At 52.1% G+C, this 17,710-nt stretch overlaps 2 protein-coding genes across 2 annotated transcripts in view; one reads left to right on the top strand and one right to left on the bottom strand.

Moving 5' to 3' along the window:
* Window positions 1-1,950: 1,950 nt before the first annotated feature.
* On the top strand, window positions 1,951-13,946 carry PLK1 (polo like kinase 1). The gene is made up of 10 exons (XM_040458755.1): window positions 1,951-3,931; window positions 4,597-4,765; window positions 5,531-5,675; window positions 6,658-6,751; window positions 8,141-8,360; window positions 11,378-11,533; window positions 12,486-12,563; window positions 12,756-12,910; window positions 13,012-13,194; window positions 13,440-13,946. The coding sequence occupies exons 1-10, from the start codon at window positions 3,524-3,526 to the stop codon at window positions 13,644-13,646; spliced, it is 1,815 nt and encodes a 604-aa protein (XP_040314689.1). The 5' UTR covers window positions 1,951-3,523; the 3' UTR covers window positions 13,647-13,946.
* The window catches only part of ERN2 (endoplasmic reticulum to nucleus signaling 2), a 17,906-nt gene continuing 13,980 nt past the window's right edge, over window positions 13,785-17,710 (bottom strand). The window contains exons 14-22 of the mRNA XM_040458754.1: window positions 17,606-17,690; window positions 17,268-17,457; window positions 17,087-17,186; window positions 16,769-16,971; window positions 15,444-15,591; window positions 15,227-15,354; window positions 14,541-14,664; window positions 14,385-14,452; window positions 13,785-14,293 (exon numbers count right to left, since the gene is read on the bottom strand). Of these exons, the coding sequence (XP_040314688.1) occupies window positions 14,081-14,293; window positions 14,385-14,452; window positions 14,541-14,664; window positions 15,227-15,354; window positions 15,444-15,591; window positions 16,769-16,971; window positions 17,087-17,186; window positions 17,268-17,457; window positions 17,606-17,690 (1,259 nt within the window). The 3' untranslated portion in view covers window positions 13,785-14,080. The remainder of the gene's footprint in view (window positions 14,294-14,384; window positions 14,453-14,540; window positions 14,665-15,226; window positions 15,355-15,443; window positions 15,592-16,768; window positions 16,972-17,086; window positions 17,187-17,267; window positions 17,458-17,605; window positions 17,691-17,710) is intronic.

Here is a 17,710-nt window from a genome sequence, read left to right as displayed (position 1 = left end):
CCAGAACAAAATGCCTCAGACTGGGGGGCTTAAATTAGAGAAATATGTGCTCTCACAGTTCTAGAGGCCTGCAGTCCTAGACCAAGGTATTGGTGGGTTTGAGTTCTCTCAAGCCCTCTCTCTTGGCTTATAGATTCTCACCATGTCCTGACATAGTCGCCCCTCTGTGCTGTCTGTATCCTGATCTTCTCTTCTTCTAAGGACACCCGTCAGTTTGGATGAGGGCCTACCCTAGTGATTCTATTTTAATTCAATCAGCTCTTTGAAAGTCTTATCTCCCAATAGAGTCACAATTCAGAGGTACTGGGGGTTAAGGCTTCAACATAGGAATGGCAGAGGGGACACAATTCAACCCCTGTAACACATCCTGACCAATGCCTGAATTTGTCTTTCTGGTTAAGTTAGATAAAAATGTTTATCTGCAAAAATGTATTTGTGTCTCTTGTATACAGCCTTTGCAGATAAAAAGCCTGGAGGAGACTAAGAGGGGATTGGAAGAATGTCGTTGGGTTGCTGAACAGCGGGGCCTACAGATTTTGTAGCAATGAAAAGGCAAAGTCCTGGCACCTGGAGAGCCTGGGGGAAATGGTGGGGGGCATCTATAATCTTGGAAGCTTTCCCCTCTTCCTCACGGAAAGCTCCAGTGCTACCTTTCCATGCTCTGGAGTGCTTTGAGTTCAGACCGCTGAGCCTGTGATCACACCAGGCAGCCCTGGCTCTGACGACAGAGGGGGCCAGGGCCCTGCACTTCCACACAGAATGCACACTCATGAGATGGGGACACTTGTATCACAGACAAGTAGAATTGTTTGGAACTGACTGCCTTCACGCAGCTCTTCCAATACCAAGGGCTGGCTGGATCTTCCAGACTGGACTGGAAGCCCTAGGGTGGGAGAACCGTGCTAAGAGGCTTACACTGGGGGCCCTGTTACCCTTCACTGCCTAACATATGTCTTGCTTGAGGTACCCTAACATTGAAAACTCATTTCCAGTGGGACCATGTGCCCTCTGGGACTGTACTAATGTCTTTGTGCCCTGTCACCACATTGCCTCAGCCCTGGAAGGCTTCAGATCAGCCTGAACTTACTGGCCACAGCTGTGCTGTACCTGAATTGGTGCCTGGGGCCAGGTAAAAATGAATCATACAGAAGTTTAGGGAGGAATCCACTTGGCTTTCTAAGATAGACTGTTGTTCTTTTTTTAATTGAGGTATAGTTGACATATAACATTATATCTAAAGTAGACTTTGATGGTTAACGGGACCCCTGGCAGGCATAACAGATCAGCACTGCAGTTTGGGCTCATCTTTTTGCATGGGGTCCTACTGATAATACATTTGCTGCAAAGAAGCATGAGCCAAGGCCAAGGGCCAAGGGGATGGACAGCGCAGAAGGGAGTTAACACAGTAAGCCTGAGACTGCTCTCCTTGTTTGCAAGGCTGACCCTTGGCTGGCATCTGGGTAATTGGATTTTGAGTGGGTTCTCACCATTACCTAAATAGTAAGAATGGCTCACTGTGCCTAAACTGTGCAGACAGTATGGTTTATGCTAAATGCCTGCTTTTCTTCCAGGAATCCAACATTTTGGTATGTGCCAGGCAGAGGGTGTCTACTTGGCCAGCCTATTGGGCCAGCAGTATAAAACCCTGGGCACTGAGCCTCTAAGGAGCTTCCCTGGCAAGTAACACTTCACACTTGCTGTCATAACTCATTGCTGGAGGAATTAAGTATTCTTTGTGTCTATACTGCGAGAAGGCTCTGGGAAGCTTGTACCTGGTTTCCCCTGGGCTTTGTGCTATGCACCTTTTTCTGTTTGCTGATTTTGCTTTGTAGCCTTTTGCCGTAGTAAATTATAGCCGGCTGTCAGTAAGACTATATGCTGAGTCTTGTGAGTCTCCTAACAAATCATCAAACTTGGGGGCGGGGCACTTTGGGGACTCCCAAAACAGGAACAAGGGGGACTTCTGGGGTGTTGGTAGTGTTCTCTTTCTCAGTCTGGTGTTGTTTATGTGGGGTGGGTTCAAGTTGTGAAAATTCATTGAGCTGTACAGTTATGATATATACGCTTTCTACATATCTTAAACTTCAATAAAGAGATTACACACCACCAGAGTAAAAGTAAAAAACCTTCCTTTTATTCAGCAAACATTTCAGTTCCCCCCCCCCCCCTTTTTTTACTAGGCATTGCTCTGGGAGTTTGGGACACGGGCTAGGAAAGATGTCATCATTGCTTCTGCATTTACTGGGAGGCAGGTAAAGATATACTTACAATAATATGGCTGATATTTGCTGGGCTCTATCAGAGACACCATAGGGCGCCAAGGGGCACAGAGAAAGCGCTTCTAACCTGGGTATTTTGCCGTTCTAGGGTTGCTACTCCAGTACTTTCGAAAGTCAGGGAAATGGGCAGAGGGAGATGGCTGAGAACAGCGGCAAACAGGGAAGGTATGTGGGTATAGAGTTGTCAGAGCCTCTAGTTTTGTTTTGCTTTTTTTCCTTTTTTTTCTTTTTTTTGGAAAAGCCACAAATCTGAATTTTTATGTGAGATCTCTTCAGTTTTAAGTGCTGTAAATGAATCCAAGTTTTCAAATGTGGGAGGCCAAACACAACACCCCTGCAGGACAATTTGGCCTTGGCCTACCAGCTTGCCAGGCATTCTGCCAACCAGCCATCCCTCCTCAGACCAAAGACCTGAGGGTCCACTCTTTCAGGCTCTGGGAAATCTAGCAATGAGCGAGCCAGACAACTTTCTTGCATTGTGGGGGTGCCTGGTACCGTGCTTCTCAAACATCAGGATGTGTGGGAATCACCTGGCATTCACACTGAAAGGCAGCTTTCTCACTCGGGAGGTCTGGGGTAAGTAAGGCTTGAAATTTTCTTTCTAACAAGCTCCCAGGTGATGGTGATGCTGGTGATCACTGAACCATATATGCTTTGAGTAGAGTTGCTCTATATTCCGGAGGGGCTTAGGAGCAGCTGGCAAGCACCGTGTTTTTACTTGAGTTTTAGTTTATTGGGGTGTCTTGGAGCTGAGGACATCAGAGGCAAGTGCTTAAGGCTGCGCTGCCAGGTCTCTATTCTCAGAGGCTATAATCTAGAAGGCAGGTGGGGGTGGAGGAAAGTGTTAGGAAAAGCTTCCTGGAGGAGGTGCATGGGAACTGCAGGAACCTCCCTGGCCGTCGAGAAGGGGAGAAGCCCTGAACTCCCCCTCTCCTCGGGCTGGGTTTCTGTATCCCCACGCCGTGTACGGTTTCCCAGGCATCCCACGTGTCTGCGCCCAGCGAGTGCCTGTCAATCAAGTTTCTCTCCTACCCCGGGCTGGGTAGGGTTTAAAAGCAGCAGCGGTGCAGAGCGCTCCCATCGTGCCGCGCGGCGGGCGGGTTTGGATTTTAAATCCCCGCGGCCAATCAGTGGCGCGCAGGCTCTTGTAACGTTCCCGGCGCCGCGTTTGAATTCGAGGAGGAGCGAAGCGGTGCCAGGTCTCTGCCCAGACTCTGCTAGGTTTGCGGAGCAACTCCAGGAACATGAGTGCGGCGGCAACTGCAGGGAAGCTGGCGCGGGCACCAGCCGACCCAGGGAAAGCCGGGGGCCCCGGAGTTGCAGCTCCCGGGGCTCCAGCGGCCGCTCCGCCGGCGAAAGAGATCCCGGAGGTCCTAGTGGACCCGCGCAGCCGGCGGCGCTACCTGCGGGGACGCTTTCTGGGGAAGGGCGGCTTTGCGAAGTGCTTCGAGATCTCGGACGCCGACACTAAGGAGGTGTTCGCTGGCAAAATCGTGCCTAAGTCGTTGCTGCTCAAGCCTCACCAGAAGGAGAAGATGTCCATGGAGATATCCATTCACCGCAGTCTCGCCCACCAGCACATCGTAGGCTTCCACGGCTTTTTCGAGGACAACGACTTCGTGTTCGTGGTGTTGGAGCTCTGCCGCCGGAGAGTGAGTGTCGCTGCCGGGGGACCGTGGTTGGGGGCTCCGGGGGCTCGGAGCTGCTACAGAAGAGGTGCTGGAAACCTTGGGCTAGGCATTGTAAAGGACTCGAGGAGAGCGTGCTTTGCACTTGGAGCTGCAAGGGGAAGGGGTTGCGATTAAGTAGCGCTCGAGTCCTGTTGCTGCTAGGGAAGGCAGCTCCTGGACGCTAGGTGTTGAGCGGAGTGGGGGAGGCGCAGGTCGGAGGAGAATCCTGGCAATGGACGCAAGGGCTTCCGGAGTTGCTAAGGGAGGAGTCCCGGGTAAGGGGTGCTGCAGACCCGGAGCTTCCGGAGTAGGGCTGGGTCAGGGAGAGGGTAGTTGGAGCCAGACCAAGGAGCTTCCGGGAAGGGAGGCGGCTGGACAGGGATCTGCTGCTACGAAAAGGCCTGGGGAGGGATACTGAGAACTCTGAGCTTCCAGGAGTGGGTCTGGAAGAGGTATCCCAGGTAGGGGGCTTGGGAGAGAGCTAGTGGGAGAAGGGGTGCTGTGCCTGGTTGTGGCCAGGCTTAGGGGAGAGAACGGATCGTAGCTGTCCTGGAGAAGAAATAAGGGTGGGGGTGGGGCGTCCTCGGCTGCCTTTCTCCAGTGCATCGTTACCGGCTCCGCATTCCTCCTCTCTTAACCCCAACCAGTCTCTCCTGGAGTTGCACAAGCGGAGGAAAGCACTGACGGAGCCCGAAGCCCGCTACTATCTTCGGCAGATCGTCCTTGGCTGCCAGTACCTGCACCGAAACCGGGTCATTCACCGGGACCTCAAGCTGGGCAACCTTTTCCTGAACGAGGATCTGGAGGTGAAAATAGGTGAGTGCTGGACCCGGAAGGGGTGCTTGACCCCACCGGAAGTGGGAATGAGGAGGTGCTGGAAGGGGGAAAATAGGAAGGAGGCAGGGAGGGAGGAAGAGGATGGTAGAAGTCTGGGCTGTTGATTGCTTCTAGAATCCCTCTTTAGTACCGAAATTTAAAATAAAGAGCCACAGGCCAGTATCCTGCAGACGCATTGTTTAGTGCTCCTACGCAGTAATTTTTTAAAAGAAGAATTTGAGTTAGTTTCCATTTTTCAAATTGGGATGCTTGACATACAAATTTGGATTTGGACTCCTCTTAAACATATTAAACATATATTGTTGGAAGCTCCAGCAGTTCTGAGACAGCATCCCTTCTGGCTGCTCTTTGCCTGGCTGAAAAGCAGCTGTTCCCCTTAGACCCTACCCTGGGATTTGCCACAGTCCTCACCACTCCCTATCATTTCCTCACAAACTTGCCAAATAGCAGTACTGACCTTTACTTGCTTGATCCTTGAAGGCATTTGACTTGTGCTGTTTCCATCAACTCCCTTCTAGAAGGGCCCTCCTTTCTAAGGAAGGGGGGGGCAAGGAGGCTCCCTAGGAGGCCCCTCCCCTGGGCCAGCAGGGTGGGAGGAAGGCTGGGCAGCCCTGCTGCCTACAAGATATAGGGGCAAAAGGGGAAATGACCCTGTTCTTGACATTCAAACCTGTACCAGCTTTCTGCATTGGCAGATGACAGAGGCTAGCATCTGAGCACCCCCTCTTCCTCCCTCTGTCCCAGGGGATTTTGGACTGGCAACCAAGGTCGAATATGACGGGGAACGCAAGAAGACCCTGTGTGGGACTCCTAATTACATAGCTCCTGAGGTGCTGAGCAAGAAAGGGCACAGTTTCGAGGTGGACGTGTGGTCCATTGGGTGCATCATGTAAGTTGGGAGTTGTCTCAGGACCCACATGGCCTAAGCAAGGGCCCTTTTGGATGTCTCACCTGGCTGACTTGACCTTATGGACCTTTCTGCCTATGGAGAGGCTGTTCCAGAGAACAGATTGCCCCAAAACAAAGCCCAGTTTCCATATCTTTCCTTGTCACAGGTTATCTTGTAGGATTCCTGCAGCCTGGGCTGTGTGTCTGGGGAAGGTGGGGGAGAGGGGTGGGGGTGTCCCCCTAAATCTGTTCTAGGTCCTTGCTACTCAAAGTGTGGTCCACAGAGCAGCAGCATCACCTAGGAACTTGTTAGAAATGCAGAATCTAAGGACCCAGACTACTGACTGGATCGGAATCCGGATTTTAACAAGATCCCCGGGTGATTCCCATGCGCAGTAAAGTTTGAGAAGCACCAATCTAGAAAGCAGCCCTGGGAGGGAGGACTTAGGTCAGGAATAGAGCTGACAGAAGGAGGTTCCTGTAGTCTATCTGGATCGAGGCCTTCTGAGGTGGCTGGGCAGTGGGTAGAGGGTTGGGCCCTTCGGGTATTCTCTTTTTTATTGTTGTTGATCTGAGTACTGGAGAGCTAGAAATGAGTTGTAGCAATGGCTTTCATACTTATTTGCAGTGGAGCTTTTTCGACTGAAAGCTCCAGGCCTTGAATACAAAACTATCAAAATGGTGCTGCTTCTGTAGAGGAAGGTAGCCCACGCACTTGGACCTGATTTGTACTGGCCGGCAGCTTCTGGGGCCCCGGGTTACCACAAGCTATAGTTGAAAAGTCACTATTGCTATCACCGGTCTTCTGAGGGCTCACCCCGGCCCATATCCTGGCTCCTGTGGGCTTGAGGATTGTCCTCAGGGGCCCGAAGGTCAGAATTTCCAGATGCCCGGCCTCCCTTCTGGCCCTGAGATGATTCCTCTGGCATCTAGGTTTTGGCTGCGAGCCTTGAGCCAAATCTACCCACCTTGTGCTTTTACAGGTATACCTTGCTAGTGGGCAAACCACCTTTTGAGACATCTTGCCTAAAAGAGACTTACCTCCGGATCAAGAAAAATGACTACAGTATTCCCAAGGTGACTAAAAACACTTGAAGTTTAAATTTGTTTTGTTTTCCCCCAAAAAGCTGCTTACTGAGCCTAATCATACCCCGGGGCTAGCGATAGGTCAACCCCACTGCTAGGGGAGCCACAGAGCTTTAGTGGATCTGTGTCTGAAATAACATACAGAACTTGATAGGTGTGCACAAAAGCATTTATTGTAAGGGGAGAGGATTTGTAGATCCTTAGAGTTTGGGTATATAACCCAAAATGTGTAAAGAGCAAAAAAAGGTGGGGTGGGGAAGAGCAGGAGGCAGACGTAGAAGTGCCACTTCAGCCTTAGAAGTGGACCTTCTCGAGTTAACTGGTCTCTGCCACGTGGCAGCCAGATCACAGTGGGCAAATGGCCTGAATCTTTTGGCTTCCAGTTTCCCACTTATAAAGTGGAGTTACTACCCCTGGAGCGGCTCGCAGAGCGCCTCGTATACACTAAGTGCTCACAGAATCCTGAACCACTGTGAATCCAGAGTGGTGTGCCTTTTCACAACCACTGCTGTCAGCGCATTGAAAGGAGTAGCCTGTTTCTGCAGAAGCCCGACTCATGGCTGCTTTCCAGTTTGGGATCCTTGACTCGTGTGAAATCAAGAGCCCCATCTCCATAAGGGCAGAGAGGTGAAATCTGTCACAGAGGATCACTTAACTGTCCGATGGGCAGATTCTGAAGGGTTCAGATGGTTCAGAGTGGGTGAGCGAGCTGGCTTCACCACTCATTAGGTGTGTATTCTTAGGAAAGGCACTTAACGTGTGTTCAGTTTCTTCATCTGCAAACGAGAGGTGGTAATAGAGACTGCCACCCCTTGTTTTATGTGAAGGGTAAACACGCTAGTGTACATGACGTGCTTGGAACACTGTCCTGGCACAGAGTAAGCGCACAGCTAATGCTAGGCTGTCACTGTGCATTTGACCTGTGCTGGGTTATCTCCCATTGAACCCTGCAGGGCTCAGGCTCGGTGCTATGTCGTCTCATTTTCTAGATGAAGATACAAAGGCCCTAGAAAGTCAGGTCACTTGTCCTAGCTGGTATTAGGGACGGAACAGGGACTTAAACCAGGTCTTTATGACCTCACAGCCTACATTCTCAAGTACTACTCTAGTGGTGAGCAACTTAAATTATGCGAGAAAAAATTCAGGGGAAATCACATTAAAATTGAGTCTCAAAAGGAAGGAGAAGTGATCATTCTCACAACTTAGGTTGACACTTGTCAACTCAGCAAAGCCAACAGTGGGGCACCTGGTAGATATGTGGCCACCAAACATGGTATATGGGAGCCATGCATGTGGGCCAGGGCCCACGGTTCCTTTATGGCAGTGCTGCCCTTGGGTCCCCCATCACCTCCTGCTTACAGCTGTCCCTCTCTGCTCTAGCACATCAACCCTGTGGCCGCCTCCCTCATCCAGAAGATGCTTCAGACAGATCCTACTGCCCGCCCAACCATTCACGAGCTGCTCAATGACGAGTTTTTTACTTCTGGCTATATCCCCGCCCGGCTCCCCATCACCTGCCTCACCATTGCACCACGGTTTTCAATTGCTCCCAGCAGTCTGGACCCCAGCAACCGGAAGCCTCTCACAGTCCTCAATAAAGGTAAAACAAGGGTTTGCGTAGACAGCAGACCCCCAGAGAGAGCCTAGGCTTCAGATGTGTGGATTGATGGCCCACAGAACCCAGGTGTGCAGTAGGACTGACTCCAGTCCTTGAGTCCATGGCCTCCCATCCTCTCAGGGCAAAATGCCCTGCTTCCCCTGGGCCAGCCCTAGCAAGAAAGACCTTACCGTGGCTGGGCCAGACCTGTTGTGCCCAAAAAGAGGAGAGTGGACCGAATGCCATGCTCACAAAACTCTTACTTAAAAAATTCCTAACATCCCTCTTTCGTGGTTCATTGAAAAAAAATATGAAAAATTCCAAATATAGACGTAGGGCATAATGCACTGGACCCCTACACTCCACCCCCGGCCCACATTCAACAGTTAGCAAAATTTTTTGTCACGTTTGCTTCACTGTTCCATTTTTGTTCCTTTGCAGTTAATCCCAGACATCTTGCCATTTTACCCCCATAAGCTTCAGTAGGTCTCTCTTTAAAAGGACAGCCACTTTTTAGGGGTGCCGGGGTGGCTCAGTCAGTTACATGTCCGACTTTGGCTCAGGTCATCATCTCGTGGTTTGTGAGTTTGAGCCCCGCGTGGAACTCCGTGCCGACAGCTCAGAGCCTGGAGCCTGCTTTGATTCTGTGACTCACTCTCTGTCTCTCTCAAAAAAGAAAAATGTTAAAAAAAATTTTTTTTTAAGGGACAGCCACTTTTTATAAGACTACACACCTTGCTTGGGTTGTCATTATGTCTGATTCTCTTCAGAGGACAAAATGAGGAAGTACATACATTGCGGGAAAAACTTGAAGTTTGTACTGCTATTTCTGACTCACATTTTTTTCACCACATTATTTTGATATTATTTCAAACTTATGAAAAGGTGGACAAATGGAAGCTCCTGTATCTTATAACTCCTTTTCTCCACGAAATGACGTTTTTCTACATGTACTTTACCTCTTTCTCTTTTTAATATATATAAAGTTATATATTTGTGTGTATCCACTGTTTTCTCCCGAACCACTTGAGTGTAAGTGGTATACTTCCTGTCTTTTACCACTTAATACTTCAGTGTGTATTTCCTAAAAACAAAGATTCATTCACATAACACGGTTAGCAAGTTCAAGATATCTTGTCAGCTGTGGAGTTACTGCTTTTCTTTTTGTAATTTATGAGTGTCCAAATACAATATTATGACTTTGATTTTATTTTTATTTAAAAAAAATTTTTTAATGTTATTTTTGAGAGACCGCACGAATGGGGGAGGGGCAGAGAGAGGGAGACACAGAATCCAGAACCGCATGCAAGATCATGACCTGAACCGACTGAGCCACCTAGGCACCCGTGATTTTATTTTACTCTTGTATTTCTTTTCAACTGACCCTCTTGTTTCCTCACACTAATAAACATAACTTTTTCAGCATCTATACACAAGTTCCTCTTATTAAATGACATTTTATTGAAGTACCATTTTCCTTAGAGTATTTCACTAAGGATATATAATGTTTTTTTTTTTTAATTTTTTTTTTTTAACATTTATTTATTTTTGAGACAGAGAGAGACAGAGCATGAACGAGGGAGGGGCAGAGAGAGAGGGAGACACAGAATCGGAAGCAGGCTCCAGGCTCTGAGCCATCAGCCCAGAGCCTGACGCGGGGCTCGAACTCACGGACCGCGAGATCGTGACCTGAGCTAAAGTCGGATGCTCAACCGACTGAGCCACCCAGGCGCCCCTATAATGTTTTTAAAAAGGTCATTTGAAATGCTTTTTTTCTTTGGGTGAATATAGCACCAATTTAACATAAATTCATTTGTTCCTGTCGTAATCTAATACCGTTAAGGATGTCTTTTTTTGTTTTCGCCATTTCATTTTATTGGTGATGTTAATCTTGGTCACTTGGTTAGGGTAGTGCCTGATGGACTTTTCCACTGCAGAGTTACAGTTTTTCCCTTTGTAATGAATACATGTCTCGCCGAGCTACTTTGAGATGACCCTGTTCCTCCTCAAATTCTTGCCCAGGGATGTTAGCATCCTAGGTAGAGCTCTGTGGATCTGGCTGTAGCAGTTGCTACTGAGGTGTTCTAATGCAAATTCCTCTCTTCCCCTCTCCTTCTGAATTCATGGAAATTCTTCTATAAGGAAGAGCTGTCATTTCTCTCTCATTTATTTGGTTATGTACATTAGTGCACACTCATGGATTTATTCTTTGGGCTGTAATATTGCCATTTTAAAGATTGCTTTTTTTTTTTTTTTTTTTTTTAACACCAGGGATTTTTTTTTAAGATCTGCTGGAAATTTTTAAACTTCCTCAAAAGTAGAGAGAATTAAGTGTACTAGAATCCCCATGTACACATCATCCATTTTGAGTAGTTAGCAACATTTGCCTATACTTACTTTGATCTATTTCCAACTTCTCCTTTTTCCTAGAGTTTTTAAAACAAATCCCAAATATCTTATTATTTTCACATTTAAGTTCTTAGTACAGCATAGTTTGTTTTTTAACTGAAAACTCTGATCTTAAAAATATAAGACAAAAATCATGTTCTACAAGAACTACCATGTGTTGGTTGGGAAAGAAACACTTGAGCATAAAGACAATAAAAATCATCAGGCTTCTACCACTCAAATAGAGCCTATGAGACAAATTTCAAAGGGTATCTTTTCAGACTCTTTTGACATCTGTACAAAATTTAGGGGTGGAAAAAAAATCTCCTGTTTTCATCAAATGCCCAGCATTGGGGTAGAGGTCTGAGTGTCTGAGGCTCTGCGGCTGTATGTGGCCGTGAAACCTTCCTAAAGGGCTTGCCTTGGCCCTGGAGGTGTGAGTACCACATTCCTGTCATGTGAGCATGGCACCTGCTGCTCTATAATCCCACACTGACTCAGTTTACCCAAAGCAATGGCAGCTAAAATGATTTTTCTCTGGGAAGAATACCAGCAGTGGTAGAGGGTCCCATGCCCCTCCCACCCTGCTGCCTTTGTGCCCAGCTAAGGAGCACGTGTCATCATCTTCCTAGGCATGGAGAACCCCACGCCCGAGCGGCCCCGGGAGAAAGAGGAACCAGTGGTCCGGGAAACCAATGAGGCAGTCGACGGCCACCTAGGCGACATGCTGCAACAGCTGCACAGTGTCAATGCCTCTAAGCCCTCAGAGCGGGGGCTGGTGAGACAAGGTAGGCACTGTGGGGGCCTGGGGGTGGGGGCACCTGGACATCTGGAGAGGGCAGGAAGTCTCGACCGCAGCAGGTCGGTGGCTTGCCCAGGCCCCGATCACTGCAATACCTTTAGTCGCCCCATTTTCTGTAGAACAAAATCCAAATGGAGTAGCCTGGCATTCAAGGCCCCTCCTTTCTTTTTCTGATTCACTTGTTCTGTCTCCGTCTTCCAGAACCCCAGCATGCTGCCTTTACACATCTGCACATGCTGTTTTCTGCCGTTCTGTGGATTCCTGCTTCACCTGCAGGAGCCTCGGGACTCTTGCTCCTACCGCTCCCTTCTTCTGTAATGTGTTTCCTCCACATCTCACATCCTCCCCACTCCTAGGACTTGTCATCCCCCTCAGCTGCTGTGGGTTTCTCCATAATTCTTCATTTCTATATTTGTTTCTTGCATTTAAATAGGGGATTATTGTGTGCACAGAACATGACATTTTGAGATACTTGGAATTGTATATTGCCTCACATTTTTTTAGTCATTCGGACCAGAAAATTCACTAGTCTGTTGGCCACTGACTCTCACCATGATAGAAGTAACTTAGAGACCTTATCCATATTTACGCTGCTCAGCCTCTGTCCCTATAACAAGAACACAAGCTCCATGAAGCCTGGGTTTTAGGCCCTTGCTCACTGTACCTGAGACAGTGCCTGGCACACGGTAGGCCTTTGATCAGTGGATGGATGGACTGTAAAATGAAAGGAACAGGGTGCTCTGCCCTGGGACTTGTCCGTCCTGTTGCTTGCCAGGGCTTGGTGGTGACACAGCCCTGCTTGGCTCTCCCCTGGGGTCCCAGACCTCTTGACTGAGTCCAGGCAGGGTGTTCAGCATCCCTCCCTGGTGTCGGCCACCTGAATGGACTGGAGGGGAGGAGGCTGGTCCTGACCAACAGTCTGTCTGCTTCTGTCACAGAGGAGGCTGAGGATCCCGCCTGCATCCCCATCTTCTGGGTCAGCAAATGGGTGGACTATTCAGACAAGTACGGCCTTGGTAGGTTGCTTCCAGAACGGGTGGGCGGCTCAGATAAAGCCAAGTGACCCTTTGAGCTGTTCCAGGCTCTTCCCTGTGTGGTTCCCAGGTCCTCTCAACAATCTCCTCTCCGTCCCAGGCATCCCATTTCCAGCTCCCAGTGCCCCCCCTGCTCCCTACTTCCCCGTCCTGAGGCCCCCCTCCACCTACCAGGGTACCAGCTGTGCGACAACAGTGTGGGGGTGCTCTTCAACGACTCGACACGCCTGATCCTTTACAATGACGGCGACAGCCTGCAGTACATAGAGCGTGATGGCACAGAGTCCTACCTCACTGTGAGCTCCCATCCCAACTCCCTGATGAAGAAGGTGAGTGCTGGCTGGTACCCGCGGCCTGGGGTTGCTGGGAGGGAGGCACTTGCCAGGGGTCAGTCTCCAACCCTGGCCTCCCTCCCTCCCCTTCCAACCAGATCACCCTCCTGAAGTACTTCCGGAACTACATGAGTGAACACTTGCTGAAGGCAGGCGCCAACATCACACCTCGGGAAGGCGATGAGCTCGCCCGGCTACCCTACCTGCGCACCTGGTTTCGCACCCGCAGTGCCATCATCCTGCACCTCAGCAACGGCTCTGTGCAGATCAACTTCTTCCAGGTGAACCGGGGTGGGGAAGAGTTGGGGCGGGATGCCTGTGCCTGGCAGCATGCCCCCAGGGTTGGATTGGGTGGGGTGGCGTGGGACCCATCCTTGGCATCAGGTGGTAGGAAGAGAGTGGGCGGGTGGGAACCCCTCATCGGCCAGAATGTCTCCCCTCCAGTCCCCCATACACTAGCAGCTGGGGCCTTCAGTCTGCCCACCCGTAACTCCCTTCCATCTCTCTGCCCTCCTTTGCCTCCTAGGACCATACCAAACTCATCCTGTGCCCGCTGATGGCAGCCGTGACCTACATTGATGAGAAGCGGGACTTCCGCACGTACCGCCTGAGCCTGCTGGAGGAGTATGGCTGCTCCAAGGAGCTGGCCAGCCGGCTGCGCTACGCCCGCACCATGGTGGACAAACTGCTGAGCTCCCGCTCTGCCACCAACCGTCTCAAGGCCTCCTCGTAGGCCTTCCTCCCCTCCGGACTGGTGCCCCTCCCACCCCCACCAGCACCTCGGCCCGTACTGGTTAGCTCCCATGGTGCTGTTTTCTAGAATGTGGCCCCCGGCCCTGGGGGCTGGGAAGAGCTACATTATCCTTGCTGATGGGTGTCTCCGTGTAAGTTATTTTTGTACATGTTCCGGTGTGGGTTCTATGGCCTCTTTCCCTTCCCTCTCAACCCCGCCATGTGAATTGTACAGAATATTGCTCTTGAATCTGGGACTGTCCTTTCCTTGCCTTTATATACATTAAACACGTGAATCTTCTTTTTCTTCTTGTAGTCCCTGAGGGGTGCCTGGGCTCTGGGCACATCTTTGCTCCAGAAGCCCCAGGCTGCCAAGTCTCTGTCCGTCTCTTCTGACGCTGAGGCCAGCCTTGGCCACGGGCCCAACTCCTTGTCTCAGCTCCCAGCGGCCCCTGGGCACGGCTCCCTGGGCCTCGAGACCGGCGGATAGTAGGGCAGGAAGAGACTTTCAGAGGCACAGCTCCTCATGGCCGTGTACGTGTGGAGCAGCAGCCGCGGGAAGCGGGTTGTGAAGTACTGGACGAAACTGTCCGGGACGTGGCCTAGCGCCTGCCGCACCTCAGCCGGGAGCTCCCTGTAGTGGTGCTTCTGGAGGGAGTTAGAGCAGAGAGCCCCCGCCCGGCTCAGCCATGACCAGTCTGCCCCGCCCCCCAGGCCCCACTCAAACCCTAAAGCACACCTTGTTCCTCATTGCACGGAGCAGGTCTCGCACCGACGTCCCCTTGTACGTCCGGAACCTTCTCAGATCTGTGGGCGGGCAACTCCTTGGCAAAGCTGCCCCCACCAGACTCCCCTCCGCCTCCCGGACCCACCCCGGGCCGAGCCTGGCCTCTACCTATCTGCAGCGGCATGGAGATGTGCGTATGCCAGTTGCACCGGACCACCGCGGGGCCTCCCGCCTCCAGCGCCCTCACCAGGGGCCCTTGCTCAGGCTCCTTCTCCAGCCAGTCACTGACGTCCTAGGACCCCACAGAGCTCCTGAGCCTCGTGACCAGTTTCAGAGGCCAGGAGTGCCCTACAGCTTGGGGGAGCAAATCAGAAGCTTCTTGGGTTAGGATAAGGATTGGTGGCCCTTGAGTCCAGCTTCTCTGTGCCATGTCTCCATGTTACCTTCCAGGTCTTCACCAACCTGTGAGGTAGGTACTGTTGTCCCCATTTCACAGATGAGCACATTGAGGCTCCGAGGCACAGAGTCTCTTGCTCAAGGTCCCACAAGTGGGGTGGACTATCTGGGCACCCGTATAGCATAAGTGACAACTAGGCATGGGGCGTGTGTCAAGTGGGGCGGGGAGGAGGGGTGCTGGGGACCAGCAGCGGGGCCGGGAAGTCTGGTAGTGAGCAGCTGGAGTGTCCACACGGCAGCACCTAGGAGTCTAAGGTCCGAGCTTGGTTTAGAGAAGGAGCTGGGATGCCTGGAACAGGCAGACAAGTCTCTGCCCAGCCACTCTGGCTTCCCCTTCCTTATCACTCAAGACCCGGATTTGGGACTTTCTGGGGCTGTTCCCAAGATTTCCCTCTGACCTGGAAGAACTGGAGCTGCTTGGCTCTGCTCCAAAAGAAGGGGTGGGCCAGCACCTGGTGAGCAGAGGGGCGGGCCTGCGGCAAGGGGTTCAGCATGGTCTCAACCAGGTTCCGGGCAACCACCTTGTCTGTAACGGGGACCAACGAGGGATGGCTTCAGGCCTGCCCAGCCCCGTGCCCTGCTTCCTCCCTCCTCTGCCAGGCCCAGGCCCCTCACCGTGGGTCTCTTCCTCCAGGTGAGCCAGACTGGGAGCCCCTGCAAGGATGTTTGCCTGGCGGTAAAGACTCTCTCCAAACGGGTGGCTGCCGCCAGAAAGCACAAAGTAGAACACGCAGCCTGCAGAGAAGATGTCCACTGCGCTTGTCTGGGGGCAGAGAGACAGACATAAGGAAGTGGTCCCTGCTTCCAGGAAGCCTCTCTGGTTCAAGTCTCCCATGGGCTGATACAGTAGCCAGGGCTTTGGTTCAGACTAGAACTCCAGGGTGCGTCCTGAGCGCCATTTTCTTGGCCTGGGATCTCCTCCCCTCTGCGCCGTTGGAAGGGGCCCATGGTTTTCATCCAAAATCTTTTCCCTACTGAGCCACTGGTGCAGGTGTCCAAGCTGTGTTCCTCCAGGTCTAGCAGGTAACAGGAGTGAAGCTGGCCAGGCACGAGGCAATGAAGTGGCACCTGCCCTCCCAGTGGTGACAGCCGGACTTCGCTCCAGCTGCCTGCCTCCAGGGGACTCTCCCTGGTGACAGAGCTTTGATTTTCCAAGAGGATCCCGAAATCCAGATTGTAACGTGGAATTCCTCAAGTTAAAATACTGGCCGCTAATAAAATCTGTACGGGCTTATAACATCAGTCCCTTTGGCCTCCAGGTGCCCACCTCCTGCTTTCTCTGGACTCAGGTGTGGCTTTGCCTAGTGCCTGACCATTCCTGTTAACTCCCATCTGTGTGCATGGCTTCATATTCCACTTGCACACTGACAGCTCAAAACTCCGTAAGCCTGGAGTCTCAGACTCCTGCATCTCTGGAAGTCAGACACTGCTCTGGGCTTCAACTGTACTCGCTCATCTGGTGCTCCCCAAACCCTTGACACCAGTGGCTCTCTCTGGCTACACATTAGAACACCTGGGGCCCTACTCCAGGCTGATCGGGTCAGAATCACAGCATATGAGCTCTGGGCATCTGACTTCAGAGTTGCCCAGTGATACTGCAGCACAGTGCGGACTGAAAACCCTTTTCCAGCTCAGGATTTCTCAACCCTGGTACTATTGACACCTGGGGGCGGATAATTGTCATGGGGGGCTGTCCTGTGCATTGTAGGGTGTTTAGGCCTCTAGCCCACCCAATGCCAGTAGCAAGCCCCGATTCCGTGGCCATGTATGACAACCAAGAATGTCTCCAAACAGTGCCCAATGTCCCCTGGGCAGTGAAACAGTCCTTGGTTGAGAACTGCTCCTCTAGGTGAGAAGGGAACTGTGCCCACTTTACAGATGAAGAAACAAGCTTGGCCATATCTGGAGAGGCACGCTGCCAGGGAGGGGGGAGGACTCACAGGGCTGTCGGTGGGCAGCAGTTGTAGGAGCTCGGGTGCCATCCAGCCTTCCGTGCCGGGAATGCCCGAGCGGAGGCTGAAGCTGCAGCGGCCGACAGGCAGCTTTTTGCAGAGGCCAAAGTCTGAGAGCACCACCCTGCCTCGGCCCTCAGGGCCGTCAGGCCCCGCGATGAGGACGTTGGCCGGCTTCAGGTCCCTGTGCACTGAGAACAGAGCAGAGCTGAGCGCTGGCTGTGGGGAAGGCGGAGCCAGGGGTGGGGAAGGCGGAGCCAGGGGTGGAGGGCGGGGCCTGGGATGGAGGGTGGGGGCGGGGCATACCGATGTGTAGGGAATGCAGGTGGGCCAGGCCGGACATCAGCTGCTGCAGCGCCTCCCCGGGCTCCAGGCCCCAGCGCTCCAGCTCAGGGTTTTCCACGTACTGAGGGGGTGAGGGACAGAGGGTCACTCTGCAACCCGGGACCCTACGAGCGCCCCACCGCCCCTCCGAGCTCTGGCTCACCTCCTGCAAGGAGGCCTGGCAGAGCTCCAGGGCGATGTAGTGGAACTGGGGTTCCCGCTCGGTACAAAAGTAGCGGAGCACATTGGGGTGCCTGTCCGACTCCTGCAGCAGCTGGACCTCCCTCCGGACCAGGCCGAAGCATTCACGGAGCAGCCGCTTGACAGCCACGGCCCGGCCCTCCAACTGGCCCCTGGGAGGTTCAGAGAGGGAAGACGAAGGAAAAGGCTCCCGCCTGCACCCACCTCGGGGAGCCTTGGGAAAGCATGGCTCCCCGAGAGACAGTGGCCAAAAGTGCCGCGACAGCCACACCTCCAGCCCAGCTCCTGACTGCCACTCACCGGAAAACGAACGTCCCGCCTGCCCCGCGGCCCAGCACGTCCTTGGGGTTGAAGGAAATCTTGCCCACCACGGTGAGCTGCTCAGCTAGCGGAGAAGAGGGTGTC

The sequence above is a fragment of the Herpailurus yagouaroundi genome, unplaced genomic scaffold, assembly GCF_014898765.1.
Source record: "Herpailurus yagouaroundi ecotype Mexico unplaced genomic scaffold, PumYag 222, whole genome shotgun sequence".
Lineage (NCBI taxonomy): Eukaryota > Metazoa > Chordata > Mammalia > Carnivora > Felidae > Herpailurus > Herpailurus yagouaroundi.
This window is presented reverse-complemented; position numbering and strand designations above follow the sequence as displayed.

Excerpts from the sequence above, each read along its gene's own strand:
- PLK1 (XM_040458755.1), top strand. The coding sequence starts at position 3,524 with ATGAGTGCGGCGGCAACTGCAGGGAAGCTGGCGCGGGCACCAGCCGAC. Across the intron at positions 8,361-11,377 it reads TCTCACAGTCCTCAATAAAG|GCATGGAGAACCCCACGCCC; the intron begins GTAAAACAAGGG and ends TCATCTTCCTAG. Across the intron at positions 11,534-12,485 it reads GCGGGGGCTGGTGAGACAAG|AGGAGGCTGAGGATCCCGCC; the intron begins GTAGGCACTGTG and ends CTTCTGTCACAG.